We start from the raw sequence: 26,048 nt of genomic DNA, 5'->3' as shown, positions 1-26,048 counted from the left end.
AAAGTATCAAAATTTAGTTATTGTTCGATTTAGACATTGTCGCGATTTAGCTGTTGACATTCGCCATCTTATTTGCATATGTGCATGCACAAACAAGATAGCGACCGCCGCCATTTTGACTACCTATGGTAAATCTAACCTTACCCGGCCGAAAAGTTAAAAGGATAAACTGTAAAATTAAAACTATATTACCTACGCACTCTTCGTAGGTTAAAATAATCAGGAGGTTAAATCGGGAAGAGAGTGGGGCATTCAGATTTCATGGAAGTCTGTATTTTCCTGTGAGTCCTACAGAATAAGTATAAGAAATTTGGTACAGGCAAAAAGTTTAGGAGTTACGAACGAGGATAAAATCAGTAGAGGGGTGGAATATCCGGGTTTAACGGTAGTCTAAATTTTTTTTAGAGTGCCAGGGAACAAGAAAGAAAAAAATTGGTGAAGATCCACGAAAAAGCTAAGAACAGAGAGACTCAAATATCCCATTATATATATATATATACACAGGTAACCCCTAACACGGGAGTTATGTTCCAAAAAATTGCCGTGTTATACGAAACAAAGAACTAGTGCGAAAAGGAGGGTTAGTTTCCAAAAATTAAAAAACATGCTATTGTATTTTCATTATTAAGATAAATATCTTTATTAAAATTTTCTTAAGAAGTGATAGATATTAGTATAAATTAAGCAATGTTTTCTTCGTCATCACTAAGCACTATTAACCGAGGGCGTTTTCTTTTTGGCAAGATATCCTTATCCTCTGAGCATTTTTCTGCATTATCTTCAGATCCATTCTCTACCTTTTGCAAAAAATATTATTTTAGATTGCTTGCTTTTAGTTAAAAGATCTTTATAAGTTTCCTTTTATGGTGCTAAGCAAGTATGGAATAAGGGAAAAACATCTGGCAACACCAGAAGCAGAGGCTTCGAGATATGGCGACACTGAAACAAATTATGAGAAGGATCACGTTCAGCGTTGCCATTCCTAGTACATTTGTACTTTTTGGGTACATTGAAATTACATTTAGATTTTTCGTACATTATAATATTTCAGTACCATTTATGGTACAAAATAATATGTAATGCTTTAAAGAGAAAATGCGAAAAAATTAGTTCAATAAAGTTTTACTAGTGTGACTAGTGAGACTTTATTAACAAACATAATCTGTTCCAAAACTTTTTTCGCTATCCGAATTGTTCGTTAACCGATTATCGATTTACCATATTTTTTGGAGACCTCAAAAAGTAAAAAATATATACTTTCTTACTACGTTTATTTATATGTAATAATAAAAATACATATATACACAATCTTGCATTTTTATTAGACATGTTTTCTCCATTTGTGGAGGTTAAAGAATCCGTCTAATGTCGATTACTTTTCTCTCTTCTTCAGGATTTTTCAAAAGTAATTACAGTAGACCCCCCTATAACACTGTTGATAGATCCGTTTTATATGAATTCCATGTTGTACGAGTCACTTAGATTTTACAAATACGTGTGCCGGGCTGTGTAGTTAGTTACATATTTGTAAAATCTAAGTGACTCGTACAAAATGGAATTCATACAAAACGGATCTATCAACAGTGTTATAGGAGGCTTACTGTAATAGCATTTTAATTGTAGAGATCCATGAACGTATTAATCTCAACCTGGTTTGGATGCCATTCTAAGATCGTTGTTTTGGCTTCCTCCCACTTCTTCAAAAGATCTTTAATTGTAGATTTCGGCATTAATCCTCTTTTTCAGACGAAAACGTCTCGCCGAGTTTCTTGGTGTTTTAAAAATTTGTTCCTGCATATAATTTCCTTCTTCAAGCATCGCTTCAAAATTATCCTTGAAAATTTCGGCAGCTTTCGAATCTTCACATTATGGAAGTTTTCACGTTTTTTTAAACCTTTCAAACCCGCTGAAGCTTGCATTGAAATTTTGGTCATAGTTGTCACCCTCTTTCTTCTTTAAATCTTCGAAAAGACTGCGCGGTTTTGTTTGGATGTTCACGAGACTTAGTGAAACATTCTTTTGTAATAATTCTTCCAAGTCTTTAAACATTTTTCCATTTCATGTATGGGACCATTTCGTTTTCTTCTGATGATGGTTGATTTTATTGATGCCGATCTCTCTACTGTTTCACGAATTCGTTCTTTATTATTAGTGATGTAACGAATATTCGGTTACTATTCGGTATTCGGCCGAATACCTAAAAACAGGAGTAATAAATAACAAAAACACAGTAAATTATTCATTTTGGTATTTAGATTTAATGTTGTCGGGTTAGTGTTGTTTGTTTGTATTTATTTATAACTTGTAACATGCACAAAATAAAAAAGAAAATAATATTAGTCACATGTATTGACAATTTATAATTACAAAGATCAGCACACGTACACGTCTATCGTTGGAGAATCGTCGCACATCCGAGGGTCTGACCCTGCCTATCCTTCTTTTTAAGCGCTCGTCTTTGCTCTTCCCTTTCTCTTTCCTCTATCGCTCTAATCCATGTATGCCTATGCATACATCATAATACGCGCTCACGATACTTTCGATTCGTCACTTTTCCGTCGTAGAGTTCCCATTTTACAATTACGTGACTCAGCCTGGTGATAACGGAGAAAAGAGACAGATAGGACGTCGATATAAGTCACAGTTATGATTTCACAGATTCGAGACAGCTTGATAGCCCGAACGGCCCCGGGCTTTCGCCCGTGCACGCTAAGTGACTTTCATTACAAGCATTTAGCTTTCCGAAGTCTATGACAATTGTTTGGCATTGACGGCCGCGAATTTCGTGCCAATAAGCTGCCTCGACTTGTTCGATTATGTTATCAACTCAATTTCATATTTATTTTCACATTTTCACTTCGCGGTCCTTCTCTGTTCTTTTTCCGTTATTTACACGTGTAGGTCATTTCATTGTTATTTACATTTGATATCATCATTTATCACATACTTCCATGACACTCTTGTCTGTCCGCTACAACTGCCAAGAATTAACGCGATTGGCGAAGCGTAGTGACAGCGGGCCAGTAGAGAGCAGGATCCTTGCCATAATGCGGTTTGCGCGCCAATTTTAACGCATTAACGCACGTACAATTTTCGTACGTGCGTTAATCGAGCCGAATAGTTTGGCCGAATATTCGGCTATTCGGCCACGCTCCTGGCCGAATATACTATTCGTTATAACACTATTTTACTTGAAACGGTTGAATGCGACAATTTATGTTCACGTGACAAGTTTGACACTGTTTTGCCGCGTTCGTGCTGTTTTATTAATTTTATTTTCATCCCTAAGTCTATTGTCTTTTTCTATTATTGGTTTTACCAGCCATTTTGGGATAAAATATCACAAATCAATGTAAAATAGAATTTCCAATTTACACTGCGAGTAAACTGCTAATAACAAAACAATTAGCCACCTTACACAAACACACATAGAAGGTAACTAACTACACAAAACTAAATGACGTAATCAATTGAAGACGCGTGCAAGATAATATATGTATATGATATATATTTGACTAAAACTATAAAAAACTGATACATTTTTTTTTGAATCTTCGTAACTCGAGAAGTTACTGTACGTAGCCTATATACAGGGTGTATTTTTTATCTTGGGACAATGAAATATCTTAATTGGATCTCATTAATTTGGAAAAAGGCATAGACAAAAGTTGTAGGGTGTCCAGGGGGCAAACAATTGGTGACCTCCGACGTGACCTTGACCTCCAAATGACCTTGAAGGTCAGTCAAGTGTGTTTTTTCAATGGGAACACACATTTTTGACCCCGGAAATGGAAAGAGCAGGAAACTTTCATTCAGATATACCCTTAATCTTAAGGTCTACGTCAAAGGTCAAGATTATTTTAAGGTTAAATTTAAAAGCTTTTACTAATGGGAAACCATACTTTTTATTACTGGAATAGAGGTAAATTTTACATTTACATGGAAAGGCAAAAAATTTCACAATCAGCTGACCTTAAATTCGACCTCTGAAGGTCATCTCAAGCTTGATAATTTTAAGTGCAGCTCAACAAATGCATCATTTTGAATATTTGTTATAAAATTTTCCCCAAAACCAATATCTCAAGCAATGGTGAGAAGTAAAGTGACTCATAAAAACATGCACCCCAATAGTGAAAGGCAAGGTAACTAACTGAAAATAAGCACCTTAAATAAAGGGTGCAGAAAAGTACAATGTTCACATTGTTATTCTTGGGTAATGCTAAAAGTAGTGAATGCTTTAGGAATAAAAGTGAAAGTAATAAGGTTGTGACAAAAATGTAAATTTTACCTCTCTGTCTACTCCAGTAATAAAAATATGGTTTCCCATTAGTAAAAGCTTTTAATTTTAACCTTAAAATAATCTTGATCTTTGACGTAGACCTTAAGATCAAGGGTATATCTGAATGCAAAGTTTCCTGCTCTTTCCACTTCCGGGGTCAAAAATATGTGTTCCCATTGAAAAAAACAGACTTGACTTTGACCTTCAAGGTCACGTCTGAAGTCACCAATTGATTGTCCCCTCGACACCCTATAACTTTTGTCTATACCTTTTTCCAAATTAATGAGATCCAATTAAGATATTTCATTGTCTCAAGATAATAAAAAGTACACCCTGTATATATATTTTGTTATATAATTTAAGCATATTTAAACACATACTTGTGAATGTCAGTTAACACAGTTTTTATTAATTAATTAATTAGACTTAAATTCAATTGCCGTCCGTACCTAAAAACAGAAATAGTATTTTCCCGGACACGCATGGAAATTAATTTAAATTGCAACGTCATCAATGATTGTCGTCGTAACGTCTAATGACCCGGCGCCACTAACATCTGAATCGGTAGTCCTGTTGACTTTCTTTTATACAGGACGGATAGGGAGTTAGTTGACTGTCCCTGTAACAAAGTAGAAAGATGTATCGTAATATTCTGAAAATGATACCAGTATTAATAATTAGGAATTTAAATGAGCATTAATTGTTTAAAATTGTAATGTCTCTAGCCTATTATTAATTGGATTCAGTCTCACATTTTGTTAGAATTGTTTCATTTTTAAATTTGAAAATAAGAATTCTGTGTAGGCAAAGTGTTTTCTGTGTTTGACTTAAAAATTTCTTTTATATTCTTAGATTCTACTGAATTTTTTAAATGAACAATTTCCAAGACTTAATGCATTTAATAAGAATATTGAATTTGAAAATAACTAATCGATTATATCTTCCAAAATGTAACAAGAGGGTGGCATGACTTTGGGGTGACCGATTCTGATCAAACTTGGTGAGGCTATAGTGCATCCCTAATGACTGACATGCCAAGCAGTACGGCACAATACTCAAAATTAACTGAGAAATTGAGGTTAAAAATTGCAAATCACTTAGAATTTCCACATTTAGAGACTGGTGACTCGAATCTCGTTAGTAAAGTTTAATTTCTTTTCCCCTAAAACTAAATTTTCACTTTATTCTTGGTTCTTTTTTAATTTATTATATTTATTAAAAATTATTTTCAAATATTCATGTATATCTGCGATTCATACTAGCATTTATTTATAATTTATTTGAGAAGACGATAAAATGTAAACAAAATCATCATTACCATAGGCCAATTTTGTTAATAAAAGTGTAGTTTTTATTAACATTATTCAATCTATTGGCTTTCTGGAAGCACAGTTTTGTGGATGATAATTGTTGTAGAAGCATGTGAAACAAACATTTCTGCAGTGTGCGCATTGAATATATGCAATTTTTCCTATGAGATTTACACATATCGCTGGAAAAACAAACTTGATTAATATTTAAAAACACTTCTCCATCATGAACTAATTTGCAGGAATCATGCGTACTGTATCACATTTGAAAATATCCGTGCTTAATGTTTTTTTTCTACCGACTTCACAACTTCCGAACTTGCAGAGAACCCTCTATGTAAATTTTGTGCAGTGATTCTTCTGCAGAAGTCATTTCTATGCTATTGATATTAGCATGAGATATTAAAGTCATCTTTTTGTTCTCTAGCAAATGAAGACACAATTATAAGTATATTTAGGTTAAACAATGACTTTGTTGCCAGAGTAAATACATTCTGTACACAAATAAACAGAAAACGTTTTGTTTTGTTTTTAAATAAATATTGTCAGGTAGCATTTATTAATTGCTTTTGACATCAACTTGTTTCTTGAAACAGATGGATTTTACTGTTTTATTATCTTGTTTATTGTGTGCATTTGTAGTTTTCTAAATATAAATCAATTTTCTCTCTGACAATATAATAAATTAAAAAGTACCAAGAATAAAATAAAAATTAGTTTTTTATGGAGAAAAAAACTAACTAAACACTAATGAGATTCGAAACACTAACCTCTATGATTACAAATCCAGTGCACCCCTAGCTATGGCCACTTGGTTTGATACTCCAAGGTGAAAATTGCAAATTACTTAACCATAAATTTTCTCGTTTGAGTGTTGTAACTTATTGGGGATGCAATATATCCTCACTGAGTTTGATCAAAATCAGAAATCCCATCATCATGCTGTTCCCAGGTAAATTGATTAAATTCTGTAAACAAAAAAATAAAAATTCTATCAATACCAACTTAAATATGATGATACTTCACAAATTTAACTAATGAGAATTGTAAAATCAATGGAAAGCTTGATTACTAAATGTAATTAAAGGCAAGGGAGAAATTTTTGTTTATATATATCATGTATAGATAGATAGGCAAATGTAAATAACATATCAATAAACAAACATTATTCTAATTATTTATCTTAATGTGCCTATTAAATTAGCAATTGAAACTGAAATAATATCAGTTATATAAAATACAGTAAATTATCTATTTTAAAGTAAAATTGATTTTATTTCAAATGATGATAAATTTCAGATTAATTATTAAAGACATGTGGTTTAAAAAATGAGAATTCTGTTGCATTGGAAAATATTTTATCTATTACAAACATTTATTGTGGCAAATAAAATACTATTTTGCCAAGAAGTTATGCTTCTTTGGAAATCCATGGGGTTGCTCCAATTATGTACTTTCTTTTGTTGCAATTCAACGAGAGGAACTGGAACTGGAGCGGTCGTCTCTCCTCCTGCGAATGGGTGATCTTGTCCTCGAACGGGATCTTGAGTGTCTTCTGGGCGATCTGCGCCTCGGGGGAGATCTTCCAAAATGATGAAAACTGAAAAATAAAATTTCCTATTTATTTTTGAATAGTATCAATAAATTTAAGGTAATTTTTAAATCTATTTAACAAATCTATTTGTCACATATATTTTTTATTCACCGGATTACTTTTTGGTTACTTTGACTTTTTGTACCAACCAGAAATGAAAGGATGATGCACAACGTAAAAAAAGCAGAGTTTTTATGACCAAGTTTCTCAAGCAACTTTATTTTTGTTTATTAACAGTAAAATTTGTGCTATAGTGTGAGTAGCACATCTGAGTAAAACTGAATCTTTGGTAGCTGCTCAGCCCATGCTTTAAAAGCTGCCTGAAAATCAATTTTCACAAAGTGACCTTTTTTGCAGACTGCTCTGCGGCTATTTGCCACTCAAATCACCAGATTATAAAAGTAATCAGATGAATGAATTTTTCACAAATTGCAAATTTGGCAACAAACAGCTTAATCCCTGATATATATTTTTATTAAGAGGATTTGGAAAATAAGATAGAATTTTGTAAACTAACCCTAAGCAATAATTAAAAAAAAAACCAGAAAAGATTTGCTATAACATTGTCAACATAAATTGAACAACGACATTCAAGCTTTATAAAGTAGCAGCCATAAAGATGCACTTTCACAAGTTAGCGAATCAACTCAGTCACAAATAAACCAACAATTCAATTCAGAAGATCAACAAAATTGAATCAAGTCTGAGTTAAAAAACGTTTAACTTTTGCATTCAGTTGTGTACACGGTGCATACCAGAATTAGGTACTGTTTCTCTCTAGTGGGGTTGCAGCAAACTATGTAAGATGGTCCTTGGTGAAGGCTTGTTCAAATTTGTCCCAAGTCACTTGTGAAGTTTCAGCGAGCAGCAGATGCTGAGTGAAAAAAATCCCCAGGAACTTTTCGGCAGTGGACAGTCCCTCACCACCAGCCGCCCTACTGTGAAGATGGCCGAACCCATAATGGGCTTGCTAAAAGTGGCACTCTTAGTGCCCACAGGCAGAAAGGTTTTAAAGAAAAAAAGCATTACATATAAGTTTAAATTATATTTTGAGTTCACTGTAAACGATTTAATAAAAAATCTAGCTTAGTTGCCGCAAACAGTAATTAATTTTAATAGTACACAAACTCTAATTAAACACTTTATCAAAACTTTAGCTATACAAGTAGTAAAAGCCTGATAATTCCTAAATTCATGCCAATTCAGTAGTCAGACTTAATATAAAGATCCTATCAAGGTTTATCATCTATAACAAATCACAGATATATAACCACAGCTACATGTAAATACCAATAAACTAGCAAAAATTAAATATCATCAAACAAGAACAAATATTTTCTTTCATTTTAAATGGTCATCCTCAGATTTAAAGAATGCAGATATAAACAAATGCATTTTCTAAAAAATAGAACATAAATTTAAAAATTGTAAACATTGCAATAGACATGTATATATTTTGCAACATTTAACATTGTTTTTTAATCCCGATAATACTTTTATTTTATTTTGTAAAATGTTTTTTTTTATTTATACGTCTTAATTCAAGATTTACGAGAGGTCACAGAATGCCCTCCACACTGTCAAATGCGAGACCATCTCCTTATAATTAATTGCCATATCCCTTCTGAAGGCCTTCAATATTTCTAATTGTTCAAGATATTTTGGGCTGGCTGATGTCAGTGGTGTAATGTGCGGGAGTTATCGAAACTAACATGAATGTTGTCGTCATCTGCAAAATTAGTGTGGATATGGTGAGCCCCTTTTAAATCATACACAGGTTGTCTAAAAAGAAACTGAACTTTTTCTTTAGAAATATAACTACAGTTGTCCCTCGATAATCCAACAGGTATGGGACCAAAGGGGTGTCAGATTACCAAAAGTGTCCGGATTACCGAAAATAATTACATATTTCGCATTGTTTTGCTAGCAGTAACTTACAATATTCTCTACTCCAACTGTTCGAACAGAACTGCTCACATAAAACACACGAAATGTGTGTCATCGAGTAAGAATTGGATGGGGAGATTCACATTGCGACATGCTTCTGTGTAAGCAGACACGTAACGGGGATGGGTACCTTGACGGGAGGTTCGGACTACTGAGCATGTCGGATTAAAAAACGTCGGACTATCGAGGGACAACTGAAGATGGTGCAACTAGCATTAACGATCAAATTCAAAATTTTGAATGTTATATTATCAATCGTATGAAATGTAAAGGATATTTTGTGACCCTCATCAGAAAATTGCAATGGAGCAATGTGCCAACATTAAGTTAAAACTAAATAAAAAATTTTGGTAAAAGTTAAGTTACTGAAACAAGTATACTGGGATGATTACCTAAGCCAGACACAGGTTTATGAATGGTTTCATCGATTCAAAGATGGCCGAAAGTCAATTGAAAACAATCCAAAAAGTAGTCGTCCAAAGACATTGACTATGGACAGTAACATTGATAAAGTGTGACAAATATTAGGAAACAATTCGAATATGACCTTCGATGTTCAATCTAACTTAAATATCTGCTTTAGTTTTCCCACATGCCACTTTTTTTGACATTTTCACACCTGCTAACAGTACTACAATTTCACATAGCTTTGTTTTGGGCAACTCTAATTATCAAGTTTAATGGTTTATAGCAACCAAATAATGAATACATAAATATGAGGAAGCCATATTATATTGTGTTCAGTATGTCTGCTCTAAATTTCAACGAAGTTTGATTCATGAAACAAGAAAAGAAGTCAATAGACTAGATGTGGAGAATATGCAGTCTAATTATATAATATTGACATGAAAAGCCTTAAGGCTTTTCATGTCAATATATCAATAATAGAGTAAAGTAACACATCCAAAACATCTATCACGTGTGAAATTTTTGTCCTTTTTCAAAAGACATTTTTCAGTGTAATATGAAACTCTGGGATAGAAAGAACAAGAAGATTGAAATTGGAAGCAAACATATTGAACATATGGCAATATACTTAATATCACTCAAATATTGATTTGAATGATATTGAGTACAAAGTATAAAGTTTCATGTGCTATTACAACTAAATGAAGTATGGACGTTGTGTCCATACTTCATCATTTAGTTGTAATAGCACATGAAACTTTATGAGCAAGAATTAAAGATTTAAAACATATTACAAATAACCACATTAATTAAAATTATTTCAAATATTAATTTTTAAAATTAGATATTGTAATTAGTGTGTGGTGAATGCAAACATATATATATATAAAATTTTAAATCATCATAATACACCTCCCACCCCACATACCTTCTTCGGTCACGTTCTCTTGGTCTAGAACGCCAAGGTGGTGGAGGAAGACGACGTGGCGGCGGCGACGGTCGTCTGGGTAGAGGTGGTCTAGATTTTGGTACAAGAACGGGAGCAGCCGTTACTTCTTGACCATCAATTTGCCCTAAAGTTATATTTGAAAAAATTATCTTTCAAATTTTATAAATTACTTATCTTAAAAACTAATATAAATTAAGATATTTAAAAAAACTAAATGCTGACTCACTAATACAAAAGGACTAATATTTTAAATCTAAACAGTTAGCTACTGATGTATCCATTATGAATGCCCTGACCTGGAATGAGGTTACTCAATAGAAAAGGAACAGGGAAGGATGTCCCCAACACATACAACAAATGATAAATTATGGAGAATGTAATCAAGGTTTAGACTAGATTTTCCAATATGGATGACTAACATCTTACCATATAACCATCTGGCTAAATATTTTCATTAGTCAACATTTTCACCAGCATATTAAAGCTGTAAAGATTTAATATACTGGTGCATCACATCATTAATTTTTTTATTAATAGTTTTCATAGATATGATATGTTTTATAATAAGCTGCTATTCTTTTATATGTTCCTATGCATTTAATGTTAATTTAGATTAAATACAGGGCAGATTCAATAAATAATGTTAGTAGTATTATTAAAGAAAATTAACATAATTTACAATGTTGAGACTAATGAGTATATGATAATCAAGTAAGAGTATACTCTGAGTAACAATATACTGAAAGAGTATATGACGGGTTCAAGTCTACATGGTCCATTGTGTTTGTTTAACTTTCCTTGAACTATTGAACCCACATGGAAGCTTTTGCAGTGACATACACAATTCCATATTGTTCACTCAACTTGCGATGATCTCACTAATTTGTAAGTGTAATGCCTTTGGCTGCCAAAAGCTAAACAACAGCTCACTATTCAATTGTGCACTGCCATTCTGTAAAGTGCATAATTGTTGCAAATTCCAACTGATATGGACTATTGGTAAAGGGCTGCAATACCATACACAGTGCACCAAATAAGTAATGAGATAACTAGCATTACAAACTAAGAACTTTATTTCAATTTCTCAGTTACATGGATTCAAAATAATTCCCTTGCACCTCCACACAACATTTACATCAATCATACGAGTTGTTGAAAGAACGCTGGAAGTACTGATTGTGTACCTCCTTCAGTCTGTTGGTCACAGTACATTTGATGTCTTCAATGTCACTGAAACATTCCCCTTTTAAAGCACATTTAATTTTCAAAAATAGAAAAAGTCTGCAGGTGCCAAATCAAGTGAATAGGGTGGGTATTCGAGCACAACAGATCTGTTTTGATGATAAAAACTGTTTCACAGGTAGTGCGCAGAGAGCTGTGCATTGTCATGCAGAAAAACCCAACTGTTGCTTTGGACGAGATGTGTCCTGACACGACACATGTGAACAAAGAGACGTCGTATGACTCCTAAGTAGTACTGTCCGGTCACTGTCAGTACTGATGTACACATAACAACACAACTTCATCAGTACTAAGTGAAGTACTGATGAAGTCACACTATTCATCTTCTAAGGATTCTCTTTTATTCTTAATGCTGAAAACCAGCGGAACACTTGTGCACAATTAAGACAGTCATCCCTGTAAACAAGTAGCATGTCTTTGTAAACTTCTGATGCTGTTTTTCTTAATTTACAGTAAAATTTTATCACAGCTCTTTGATCCATGATGCTACATTTAACGGCCACTACTTGCACAACGTTACTTTCACAGCTGCTGTGCATGCACTGGTCATCGACATGATCGAAGCGTCTGCATGTTCAGCACAATCTAACCAGTGAAATGGTAACCACATTTGGTGCATTTCTTGAAAGTATTCATGGAAAAAAATCAGTCTCATTACTTATTGGCACACTGTGTATACTCTTTTTATACTATTAGTCTTAACCATGTATGCTATATTATTTTTCTTTAGCACTGTTACTAACATTATTTATTGAACAATTGAATAATTATTGAACATTTTTTATTAAAATTTTTCCAAAATGAATTTAAGATATACAAAAAAGTGAATTTTAAAATACGAACTATAAACAGTGTATACTCTTTTTATACTATTAGTCTTAACCATGTATGCTATATTATTTTTCTTTAGCACTGTTACTAACATTATATACTGAACAATTGAATAATTATTAGAAATAGGTGTAAAAAATTTTTCCAAAATGAATTTAAGATATACAAAAAAGTGAATTTTAAAATACAAACTATAAACAGTTGAAATTATTATTGTGCAAATGTGATAAAATTAGAATTTAATAAGCAATATTAAACGATAATTACTTAATATGTAATTATATACACGAACTGAATTAGCATATTTATGTTACGCAAGTATTTTCAATTAGTTGTTTTTCTAAGATAATATTTCATTTTTTAAAAACGGAATATTAGTTATTCATATTCAATTTTATTATTCTTATATCACTTTTTCTCCAAAAGCTTTATCCAAATTACTCTTACTCTAATGTTACGCATTTTTTGATGACTAAACAATATATAACAGTAGAAATGCATTCTATTTTATTTCGTTTATTGTAATTTAATGCATTCAATATTCAGAATTAAATTCTTAATCGGAAAATTTACGTATTAGATTTAAGAAATATAATTTACAAGTATATTTACTAAAACAGTATACAAGTTTCTCAATATTTTTTCATCGCATTTTACTTAGAAAAATTATTAATCTNATTATTAAAATTATTTTGTAAGTCTTATAGAAATTTATTTAATAGTATTGTATGTGTAAGAATGTAAAAATAATTCTATACCTCCATCCATGTGTTTCATAGCTTTTTCAGCATCATCAGAATTGTCAAATTCAATATAAGCAAAACCTCTTGACAAATGTGTGTGAATGCGATCTGGAGGAATATCAACATTTTTGACAACTCCATAAGTGCTGAATATTTCAAATATATGATCTCGTGTAACGTTTCTTGTTAGGCGACCCACGTGGATCTTTGTCGGGCGAGGCGTAGGGCTTCGCTTTCTTCTTCTGGGAGAAACCGATCTAAATAATAATTTACTTATTAATTATAAATAATTATCATTTAATGTTAATCTTTCATATATTATATCTATAAAATACCCAGATGGCTTTCTTTTATCTCTGACGGTAGTACGTCGACGAGGAGAAACCGAAGACGATCTTGACGACGAAGATGACGAAGAAGAAGAACTGGAACGCGATCGGGCTCGACTTGTAGTGCTGCTAGATGAAGAACTTCCACTCGCGGAACTGCTGCTGCTAGATCCCGACGAAGAACTGGAACGGCTTCGAGATGAACTGCATATTATTATAGTTACATAAGCAGAACAAATTGTATTAAGTCATTAGAAAAAAAGACCACAATCTTCTTTAATCAAATATTCACTTTGCATATTATCTTTAATCTATCATTTATTAATTCTGATTTGGAAGGTTCGTATAAAATATCGATCCTACCAAGCAAATTTCAAAGATATTTGATGATCAACACAGAATGTTTGTTTTTAAAGCCAACCATAATAACTGACGTACATTTGAAAGTATGTTTTACAAAATAATGTGTTTTGTAGTGAATTAATTATTTTTGGTATTTTATCTAAGCTCAATATATATAAAAAGCCAGCTTTGTTTATCTGTAATTCAGTAATATAACACATCAATTTTAGATGAGAAGGCAGTGCACAAAACCATTTAATTTGTCAACTTTAGAATATTAATTAAAAATAGATGAAGTTTCTATTGTTCAATAATATATATCTATGTTTTTTGCCTGAACAAAGTTTGTTCTCAAAACTCTCTTAATTTTTTTAATAGAAATCAGTTTGATATAAAGATTCATAAATGTAAGTAAATAAAATTGTAATGTTTAAAACAAAAATATACATTTTACTTATTCATTTTAATTAAATAAACCAAACCACTTTTCCAAAAAGAAATTTTTACATAAAGCAGTAATGAAAAAAGGTTTTCCAATTTCCTGTATGTTCAGAAAGTATTTGAACACTGTTCTAAATTTACACACTTAATCATTCTAATTTGAATTGAAAAACCCTTTAGCTTTAAGAGGTGCATTTGTATCACTTTTTAAGTGATATTTTACCTGTCTTTTGCTTAAACAATGGCCAATGAATTTATTAATGATATGAGAAAACAAATTATAAAGCTACTACTACAAGATGGAAAAACTATAGAGAAGTTTCAATGTGCATTAGTATGTAATTAAGAACTGTAAATTATACTTGAAAAAAGTTTAAAGATACACGAGAGACAAAGTGGTTGTCCTAAAAACCAGCAAAGCTTAAGCTCATCTACTGAAAAAATATACAGGTAACCCCCATATAACACGAGATTTACGTTCCAAAGAATTGCTGTGTTATGCGAAACAAAGAACTAGTGTGAAAAGGGGGTTAGGTTCCAAAAATTAAAAAACATGCTGTTAAATCCTTATTTAAATCGGATTTATTATTCATTTTTTTAATAGGTAAAATACTTATTTATTATTTAAGTAAATATTTTACCAGAGGATTATTCATCCTATATGATGATCTCAGCATGAGCACCATCAACCTGTAACAGTTTTTGGATATGTTTGTTAATAGTGGTCACTCTGCAACGGGAGTGCGCTGCTGTTTGTAGGCATTTAGGAATGACAGTGAAAGAAAGATGGCGGCGCCCGCAGTAGATAGTATCGTGATGGAGGAATCTATAATTCTAAAATGAGCTTTTAGAGGCAAAAGAAGGGTCTCAATTGTAAAATTTAATTAACCATTAAATGGATTATTGTTGAAAGAGCATTCAAAGTAGACATGAAAACAATTAGAATGCTCGCGTGGAAACACGTACGTGGAAGTATAAAAGAACGCACCCTTTATTACATTTCATGTTGTACAAGGGTTTTATCCAATTCCCGAACTGTGTTACAGTGAACCCGTGCTATAAAACCACCGTGTTATACGGGGGATATTCCCAATTCTTGAATCATGTTAGAGTGAATCCGTGCTATAGAAGTGCTGTGTTATACGGGGGTTATCTGTATTTAAAATAATTGAAAAATATCTTCCAAATAATTAACTACAGAATGGAAGAAAAATAAAGCAAATGTTGGAACGGAACAGAACAGTAAGAAATAGACATGGAATAAATAGCATAGGATTTTTTGTTTTAGCTTTGCAACTGAAAATCTCTTTTAACCAAGAAAAAAACCAAGCAATGAGTTCCATAACTTTTCCAGCTATGAGATTTTATTTAAAAAATAATAGCTGAAAAGATGTGAACATTCTTGCTCCAAATGCCATCTGTTATGAGATTTTGTTATAAAATCTTTTTATATTTTTATTACTATTAAATGACAAAAAGCTTAATTTTGAGGGTAGGGATGAGTTTTATAAAAAAGTGAAAATGTTTATAACAAATATAACCTACATTAAGTCCTACCCCTCTCAAGATATGACACGATATCCCTTTATCTCTTCACCCTCTCAACCTTTAACCACCAAAATTTAATATCATCAATGCCCCTTATACACAAGGTACCATGCCAAATTTTGTTTCTTAATCTTTATCCCATCCTGAGACATTATGCAAAACAGATACCAAAACATACAAAATTTTTTGCTGGTTTTTACTTTTTTGGATTCCGTCTCAAAACATGGAGATTTGCATAACACTGGAAAGGTCAAATCTGACATGATTCCAAAACTTTCCTTTGTTATGTATATAAATAACAGCCAGGAACGTAACAAAAAAAACAAATGCTTAAAATGGTCAAGACAGTACAAAAATTAAACCAGAGAAGACTGTAAAAAGTTATTTTTTTCAGATGAGTCATACATGCATTAGGGGTATGTGATGGTGATGAAGGAAAACTCCCTCGGAGATGTCCAGATGAGAAATTTAAGGAAGACTGTCTGAATACAAATAATAAGTTTCCAACAGGTTCTTTCAGCTATTAGATCTGGAAAAATATATGTATTCTTAATGAGGCTGTAATAGCAGAAGTGTATGAGGAAATTTTAGAATACTTTCCAATATGAACAATCAAAAATCAATTTGGTGATGATAATATTGCTAGTATATGGCTTTATCATCTCAAAAGATGATAAAGCCATATACCAGCAGTCGGCAACATTTCAGCAGTGTTGTGCTAAATGTAAGTTATAGTGTTATTCTGAGTGCAGACATGATTCTACCAAGTTTATTACAGTAATACCTCGACTCACGTGATTTTCAAATCTCGTTGATTCGTCTTTTGTTTGAGCGCCACACAACTCTTGATTACTCACTCCCCCCACACTATTGTTCAACTTATATGTTCAGACGTGTCGCACGTAATCGACACATAGCTATAATTTATTTTGTGTTATTTATTTCTGTGTTAGTTATATCTACGGAGACTCGAGAGACTATGTGGTGATTTCTTGTAACCGTGAACGAATCAAAAGATGAGATAAGATTAACGAGAACATTTATTAGCTTACATACATCCAACTTGGATTTTACACAAATTGCGAAATTATACCCCGACTTACGCGGTTATCGCTCGGTCCCACTTATTGTGTAAGTTCGTGGTATAACTGTATATATGTTATCAAAATTAGTCTGGTTATAACAGACTTCAAAAATGTAAATTTTGAAGTTAAGTTGTTAATTGAATTATGTTCTCACATATGAAATGTTTGCATAACATGTAGATGGCAACATGGAGCTAAAATGCATGCGCTGTAATAAAAATATGCAAACAAGAAATTCGTTTTTAATGTACCATGGCCTTCATTGAACTATGACTTCCATTTAAATGTGTAATTAATAATAAAACTACAATTTTTACTACATTTCTATTCAATTAGAGTGCCACTGAAAACTGTCCCACATGCCTCATTTGGCACGCATGCCATAAGTTGCCGACCCCTGCCATATACCATTGAGCCATACAAAGTGAAGAATTTTTAAGTCTAAGAGTCTGTAAATAACCCAGATTTAAACCCTATTTAAAATTTATGGGCAAAGCTGAAAATGCTGGTTGATGAAAGGATGCCAACTAATAAAGATGAACTTAAAGAAACCATTAAAATTAGCAGGAATAAAATAACTTCAGAAACCCTCAACAAATTAATTTTGACAGTGCCAAAATGCATAAAAACAGTAATAAGATCAATGGAAAGACCAACAAAATACTAAATTCTATTACTTTAATTGTGGTCTTTTTATTATCATCATTGTTCAAATACTATTTTCCAATACCACTTTATGTATAAATTCTTTTTGGGAAAATGGTTTGGTTTATTCATTTGAAATTAGTGATAAACACTTAATAAACCAATGAGTAAAATGTATATTTTTGTTTCAAACATTACATTTTTTATTTTCTTGTAAAATGAGCCCAGACTAAACAATTCTTGCTCAGTCAATGTGCCTTAAAATAAACACCGATAAAGAAAATTCTTGCATTAAAATGAATTTTGCCATTGTTCCCAGCAAAACACCATTGTCACAATGTTAATTTTCATGCAATAAAGCAAACAAAAATTTTATCATTATTCAGGAAACCAAATTATAAATTACCTTCACAACTTCCAAGAAATAACCCTATTTCAAATAATGATTTTATTTATTCATGTCAAGAAGTTAAAAAATCAAAATCATACTGGAATAAATGTTCTATTTTAAGTAGAATAATTTTCTTCTAGTAGGCAAAGATGGATTTGACCTCCAATTGTACAGCAATTCAAACATCTGGTTTCAGCAAACTATTCTATTGTATTAAGAAAATAGAGGTTAAAGTTTAAGAATGCTCACCCCTTTAAATGGATGTGGTCTCATACAAATGCATGCTAGTTTGGATATCAGGGTGCATATAGTGATGCCAGATTTGATGACTTTTTGCCAAATTTGGCTTCTTTTACTCTTTTTGTGCTAAAAAACATTTTCTACTTCTCAATCTTCAACAGAAAAAACTCAGATTTCTTTTAGCTTTGTTTTCTTAAATCACTCTGATATACTGCTACACAACAACACAAACAACCACTCATAATTAGAAAATTAAGTCTTGTTTAAATACTGGCCGATAAATACCTTTAATGGTCGAGCCATGTTGCCAGCTAAAACACGCAAAAATTTAACAAAAATAATATTAAAGTAGCCAAGACATAGCCAAATATTGTAGTGCCACATCACTAGTAGACATTTGAATTTGCCGACTAGAATGGTCGGTTAATCGGAGGTTGGATAATTGATGCTCTACTGTACATAAATCATAAAAGCTTGATCTTGACCCTGAAAATTGTTAATACAAATCATGGATAAAGCAAACTAACTACCATTCCCCTAGCGACTTGTATTAACAAGAGTTTACTGTATTATGTTCAAATACATTTTGCCGGGGTTGTATTTAAGTTTTCTAATGTTACTTAAACAAAACTATTCAAACTTTTTTCTCATTTTGTTCATAAATTTGCTATTGGTTCTTCTTTTACATAAAAAAAAAATCAACATAATAATTTATGTAATTTTAAATTTGACGACATAGAAATTTTAAAAATTTGAAGCATCGATCTCAAGTGATTCAGAATTTTATATATTAATTGATTTCAAAATATTGTTAAATTCTAATGGCCTTAAACGTTATTATTAATGAAATTCAAATCCTCAAATCATCTTTTTATTTTTGTTAAATAATGGCTTTTGTTTTTGTTTCACTTAAAATTGGCAGACTGATTGTTATTTTTGAGAACAAAAAATGCTCAATAAAACAGTTGTAATATTACAATTATCTATGTGGTGAGCTGTAACCTACTAATAATAAGTCACACTTTCCGCACTATTTCCAGCAAAACAGTTTAATGAAAATTTAACAAAATGGACACTTTTTGGCTACATTAAATGGTTTGCTACAGGTTTTAACAATCTGAAATCAAACATGTAAATGAAATACAAATTTGGAACATTGCAAATGTTATTATGACCTCATTACTTTCAAAGTACAGTGATCTCTCACTTATACATCTCTCATTTAAGAAACTCTCTCAGTTCTATACCCCTACAAATGTTTCAGACTAATGCATTTTTCCCTCCCTTTACAGTTGTTATTGTCAATCATAAGAACAGTGTGTGGGTCAATTTGCTATAGGTCAAACAGGTGCCCAGGAAGATAAGAAAGCAGTACTGATAATCCTCTCTGCTTTTATATCTGTTTTTAGAAAAAAAAATGGCTATTGGCTACATGTTTAGATAAAACAAGTGGTAATGTTATAACTCTTAGGGACCATTGTCCAGACTCTTGTTGCATTCCCCTGAAGCTGTTGCCAAGCACGTATTGACTAATATCTTTGGTATGAATTTTGTGTCAGGCCATGATTATTTACATGCATATTTTTCACATTTTAACAAAATGACCCTCCTTGATATGTATTCCATCTAACTATGTCAAAGTAATCTTCAGATGGCTAATGAAATTTTCAAAATCCACATACTTCCAGTTTCTGCCCCGTGGAGATTTTAACATGAAGAAAAATACAGTATTATAATTTGAGCCCAAGAGGCCCACTTTTGCAGCAAAACTTAGATATGTACATTAATTTTGGGGTAACGTAGGTAGCAACATTGCCAGATTTAACTTTGTATTTTGAATTTAAAAGAAATAATGCTTTTAACTGGGGTAATCAATACTGAAAGAGTTACAGTTGTATTTTTAACATTTTTCATTCAAGTTGGTCAATCTCTCTTTTCTATTACCCTCTCACATATATGACTTATTATTGGTCCCTTTAGTCATATAACGGAAAGGTCACTATATATTTTCTACCTTAATCTGTATAGAGAAATTGACATTGCAATAATATATCTAATACCACTTCCAATTACATATGAATAAAACTATATTCTATCCATATATAGTCAGGAGTGATATTAAATATATATTTTGGGTTAATAGCATAAACACAGATTGCTTGCTGTTATATATAATTGTTGAATGTTACTTTACTCTATTTTCTTTATTTATTTCATCCACTTATATTAAAAGCTTAAATAAATATAAAAACCCAAAGCAGGCCATTTAATTTAGCCAAAAATGTTTGTTTTCTGAAATTTTTATCAAACTGTTTTGCTGGAAATATTGTGAAAGTGTGACTTATTATTATTAGTTGTAATATTGTTGTTGTCGAAACCGTGTTGTATTTATGTATTGTATACTGGCACAATGAAGTGACTTTTCTTCAACACTAGGCAAGTTTCAATCTTTATTCAGTTAGAACGTTTTGCTATACATCTACGTTTCGGGCATTTGCCCCTCTTCAGCCAACTCACTTCGATACAAACACCAAATATACAGTAGAACACCAGACGACCCATAGGTTTACATAACGTTTCCACCATAAATTCCATTTTATTTTTACAATAACATAATTTGTTATCTTAATTTTTACTAAAGTCGTACTATTCTTATCCGTTCTTTCAATCGTATCTCATAAGCCTTTCCTGTCACACCGTCAACTAGTTAGACGATTTGCATATATTACGATGTGCCGTGATTTGATGAGCTAACAGGTCAATCAATAAACATTTGTAAGCTTGGAGGAAAATATAAAAACTATTTTTTCAATAGTTTTTATATTTTCCTCCAAGCTTACAAATGTTTATTGATTGACCTGTTAGCTCATCAAATCACGGCACATCGTAATATATGCAAATCGTCTAACTAGTTGACGGTGTGACAGGAAAGGCTTATGAGATACGNTTAATATTAATAAGAGATGGCGCCTAACGCTTACCTCTAGTACCAAATTGATTACGTAATTTATTTAATAATTAGCATAAAACTAGCCCAATAGATTTTCGGCAGTCAGTTGGTTGTAGCTATGTTATATATCGGGTTGGAGATGTTTGTACATAAGAGTTAGGTTCCAAAAGTTAAAACAATATACTATTCTTTTTCATTACTAATAAAAATATGTTTATGAAAGCAATCGATAATTAACTAACAATCACGATTAAAAGTACTGTATTACGCATTAATATTAATTTTAGTTAAATGAGGGTGTTTTCTTTTAACAAAGTATTATTGCCATCTGAACTTTTTTTGTCAATCATGATCAGAAATATCAGCATAATCATAATTTTTTAGGTTTATCATAAAAATTTTTTATGGACGATAAAATAAAAATAGGTTATTAATGGAAAATGTGTTCTAGCAAGTTGCATTTGTTCAGTCAAGTACCAAGTGATTTTTTTTCAAGAATTTGTGTTTGAACTGAATTGTTCGAGTACCAGTGTATTTCATTTGTCATTTTTATGAATGATTATTTACCTATAGTTAAAAAAAAACGCTTAACACTTACCTAAAAATGTTTAAATAAACTTTACTAAATGTGAATATTAATCTATAAAAACAAAACGCAGTGACAGCCTTAAAGACTAAAGTCTAAAAGCAATGACAATGACACCTGGTTGACGGTGCAATTTTTTCTTGCTTGTCCTACTTTTCCTATCAATTTTCATTAAAGTAAACCTAACAAAGGACACAAATTGAGAATTTCAATATTCTAAAAAACTGTGGGCAAATTTCAGACAAACACATGCTTACTTGAATAAATAAAAAAAAAAAAAATACAGAATAATGGAGTTTGCACTTAAAACTGTGAAATATTGTACGGAGGATTTGTTACAATACGAACTGTTAGAGTGAAATCATGTTGTAAAAATGCCATGTTGTATGAAGGATACCAGTATTTAAGAAGAAATTTTGTAGACAAAGTTTTCATAAGGAAATATCTAAATTAACTTGCAACATCTATAAAAGTGAAGATTTCTCCAAAATAAAGCTATTTATCAAGTCATGAGAAACATATTTAAAATTTTTACCTTCCACTACTGCTTCCAGTAGAACTAGATGATACACTTCTTTTCTTTCTTTCTCTTGTTCTTCCACGCTCCTTCTTTACAGTTACATCATCATCTTTTCTAGTCGAATTTCGACTCTGAACCCTAAATAATGCATGACATTCAATATTCACTTTAGGATTTGAAATTCTTTATTAAAGATAAGCATAAATCTACTGAAGGGAACTAATCACACAGGGAACACAGTGAAAATCATAGAACACCCTCCACATGGTTGCAAGATAGTCAATCTCCTTATAATTAACCACTGTACAACTTTTAAGGACCTTGAATAATTCTAATTGTTCAAGATATTTCCTACTGTTTTTTTTTCCAGTTTCAGAAATGATATAAACCTATTAAAGGAGCTGCATGCCGAGGATCTTGACTATCCTTCCACATAATCACAGGGTAAACTGTCTGTGTAAATATATTGAGTGCTTGAACATGAGGATTAAGGAGCATCAATATACAATTCAAAAGAGACTCTCCAAAACTTCACTAGCTACTTTCACCAATGATAATGACAATCAGGTTAAATTTGATAATGCTCACTTATTACACCACGGTGAAGACCCAGCCAGTTTGAAATATCTTAAACAATTAGAAATATTCTGAATCGTTAAAAGGGATATGGCACTTAATTATAAGATGGCCTCTCTTGCAACCACATGGAGATTGTTCTATGACCTGGCAGAAGTCTCAAATTAAGATGTATATTTTGTAAAATTCTTTTATTTTTAAGTGATTACTTAACATATTATCCAAATTAAAGCACTATGTTAAACACTACATTAGACGTGTGTATTTTGCAATGTTCACAACTTTTAAATTTTTGTTCTCTTTAAAAAAAAAAAAAAAAAAACATTTATTTATACCTGAGGATGACTGTTTAAAATAAAATAAAATGGTTGTTTTCATTTTATTTCATTTATTTTTTGCTGGTTTATTGGTACAGTCAAACATATCTATTTCAAATCTGTTCGTCTAGAAAATCTCTATCTCAAAATTTATTTTTTTCCCATGCACTTGCAGCATAAATTCAATATATTTCTCATGTTTATCTCAAATAATTTTCTCCCAAAACCTTTATATCTTGACTTATGGACTGAAATGTCAATGACAAATTCAAAGCCTGGTGACTAAATTTTGATATCAAGCAGTGTAGTTGAGAAACATCTCTCACAATACAGTACATAGCAAATTCAAACTGCTTTTCTCTGATTGGTGAAGAGTTTGACTTGTGCCTTATTAGTTATTATTCTAGGTGATGTGTTATAACAGATTTTAACAAACCTTCCTTGATCAATAATTTTTTTTGGCATGATTTAAGTTTGTGATTGCAACATTGAGAGAAGCAAATGGCTGGTGTGAGAAAAAAGTTGATTGTCCTTTCAATTGAAAAAATAAAAATCTGAACATTTTTGGACAAGATCTTCAGGATGAGAAAGAATGAAGTTGCGACCAAGTTTGGTATTCCATCAAGTACTCTTTCAATGATGATAAAGAACAGAGATTCAGTAGAAAAGACTTTGAAAACAACAACAAAAAAGTGAAAAAGAAATCAAAAATATTCTTTTCCAGAAATAGATAAATGTGTTAGAAAATGGTTTGTGCAATGTTGTGACCAAGAAGTTCCTATTAGCAGAATGATGTTACAAAGGAAAGCTGAGGATTTTGCCAAAAGACTTGGCCATAGTGAATTTAAAGCCAGCAATTGGTGGCTTGAGAGCTTTAGAAGTATACATGACAGCATCTTCAGGAAACTTTGTGGCAAAAGTGCATTTATGCCTCAAAGTGTTTGTGAAGATTGGCTCAAAGAGTTCTCTTCTCTTGATCAAGGCTATAAGCCTGTGGATATGTCATTGCAGATGAAACAGGAATTTTTTTCTAATGTTTACCCAACAGAACAGTTATATTCAAGGGACAAGAGTGCAGAGGTGGGAACAGAGTAAAGTACATGTGACTGCACTCTTCACAGTTAATCAAACTGGAAGTGAAAACTTCTATCACTTGATAATTGGTCATTCTGAAAAGTCCACATATTTCTAAAAGTAAAATTGTTTCCTATAATGTACAAAGAAAGCTTGGATGACAAATGAAATCCTCAGTGACTGGTTGAAAGGAATTGACAAATCTATGGGTTAAAAAAAATTCTTCTTTTCACCAAAAATTACAATGCTCATTCCAACCTCCATGCTCTAAAAAACCTCAATCAAGGGATCATTCAAAGTTTCAAAGTGGAATACAGAAGAGAACTGGTATGAAAACTTCTAGATACCATAAACAATAGCAATACCCTTCCCACTATCAATCTTTTGGATGCTATGAGGATAATAGTCTATGTTTAGAGAAATCTATATATATAACCCATTCAACGGTCCGTCCCGTAACCGTTTGATAACGGACACTAGAGGCGCCCCTATCGTGTGTCATATTTCAAACATTCAAATTAGCAATTTTAATTCTTATTTAAATTAACAATATGAATTATTATTATTCATATGGCAATAAATTATTATTTGGTCAATATAACAATATAAATAATTCAGTATATTTGTAATAGGAATTTATTATTTCAGGGGCTTATATCTCGCGAAGGTCGTGAGTAGGGGTATGGTTCCTTTGCCTTTATTGTTCGCACAGGGGGCTACAGTTTGGGGGGATCGCCACATTTTCACCTAATCTTACCATTGGGACTTTGTAACAGAGCTGTAGAGCATATTGATAGGAACAAAAAAGTCAAAGGAACCGTGCTTCATGAAAATTTGTAAACAATGCCCACTAGGGGCGTCCCGGGCTACTAGTATTACAGAAAAGACAATCAAGAACAGTTTTCTAAAAGCAGTGTTTAGGCAAAGAAACAATGAGGAAAAGAAACAACAACAAAACACTATCGACACAGTGAAAGATGTAGAAAGTAATGAAGTAAATTCGGGAGAATGGATAATCATCAAGAATAGACTTTATCTAGACATTTCATTTGAAGAGTTTTTGGGACATGGACTCTAGTAACATGCAAAATGTTGACAGACACAGAGTGTGGAAAATGAGAGAGGAGTTTCTGATGATGACAATGAACTAGAGCATAGGTTTCCAACCTTTTTTAGCCTACTGCCCCCTTTTCAGAAAAAAAAAAACAAACTCTTGTTCTTGAAATCAATAATGTAACCCATAGTTTTCCAACTTTTTTGGGTCATAGTCCACTTTTTCAAACAGTGATTTGATGATGCTCCTCTTAGGCAAAGTATACTATATTATATATTGAAAAACAAGGATAAATTTTTAATATTAAGTTATTAAAAGATATTAACAATATTGGTGTCTTTCTCAAAGTTTGATTAACAAATATATATTATTAAAAAACTTAATATATTAGAGGAGAAGGTGGTATTATGGAACCCCAATTACATTTTAGTGAATTGTAAACAAGGTATCATAACTACACCCACATTTTTTGTGCGAAAAGTACTGGTAACTAGTAAACTAAATGTTCCTAATTGGATTTTTCGCTAGTGTAATTATAAGTATGGTTTTTGAAGGCTTTTGTACAAAAAGTCCGAAAGTAGGCTTAGAGAAAATCGGGTGGTAATATGGAACCTTACTGTATATTTTCAAAAAAATGCTTTAATGTA

The 26,048-nt window shown here is 31.8% G+C and overlaps 1 protein-coding gene across 2 annotated transcripts in view; it reads right to left on the bottom strand.

The window, feature by feature from the left end:
• Positions 1-6,861: 6,861 nt before the first annotated feature.
• LOC111615648 (RNA-binding protein with serine-rich domain 1-like) overlaps positions 6,862-26,048 on the bottom strand; it is a 28,955-nt gene continuing 9,768 nt past the window's right edge. The window contains exons 3-7 of one of the 2 annotated variants that reach the window (XM_023357070.1): positions 22,396-22,518; positions 13,639-13,836; positions 13,319-13,560; positions 10,467-10,611; positions 6,862-7,189 (exon numbers count right to left, since the gene is read on the bottom strand). In XM_023357070.1, the coding sequence (XP_023212838.1) occupies positions 7,060-7,189; positions 10,467-10,611; positions 13,319-13,560; positions 13,639-13,836; positions 22,396-22,518 (838 nt within the window). In that variant the 3' untranslated portion in view covers positions 6,862-7,059. The remainder of the gene's footprint in view (positions 7,190-10,466; positions 10,612-13,318; positions 13,561-13,638; positions 13,837-22,395; positions 22,519-26,048) is intronic. The other variant, XM_023357071.1, reaches the window with a different exon arrangement.

The sequence above is a fragment of the Centruroides sculpturatus genome, unplaced genomic scaffold (assembly GCF_000671375.1).
Source record: "Centruroides sculpturatus isolate CEXI.00-Female unplaced genomic scaffold, Cexi_2.0 scaffold2279, whole genome shotgun sequence".
NCBI classification, from domain to species: Eukaryota; Metazoa; Arthropoda; class Arachnida; order Scorpiones; family Buthidae; genus Centruroides; species Centruroides sculpturatus.
The sequence above is the reverse complement of the archived record's forward strand: the minus strand, read 5'-3'. Positions and strand labels throughout refer to the sequence as shown.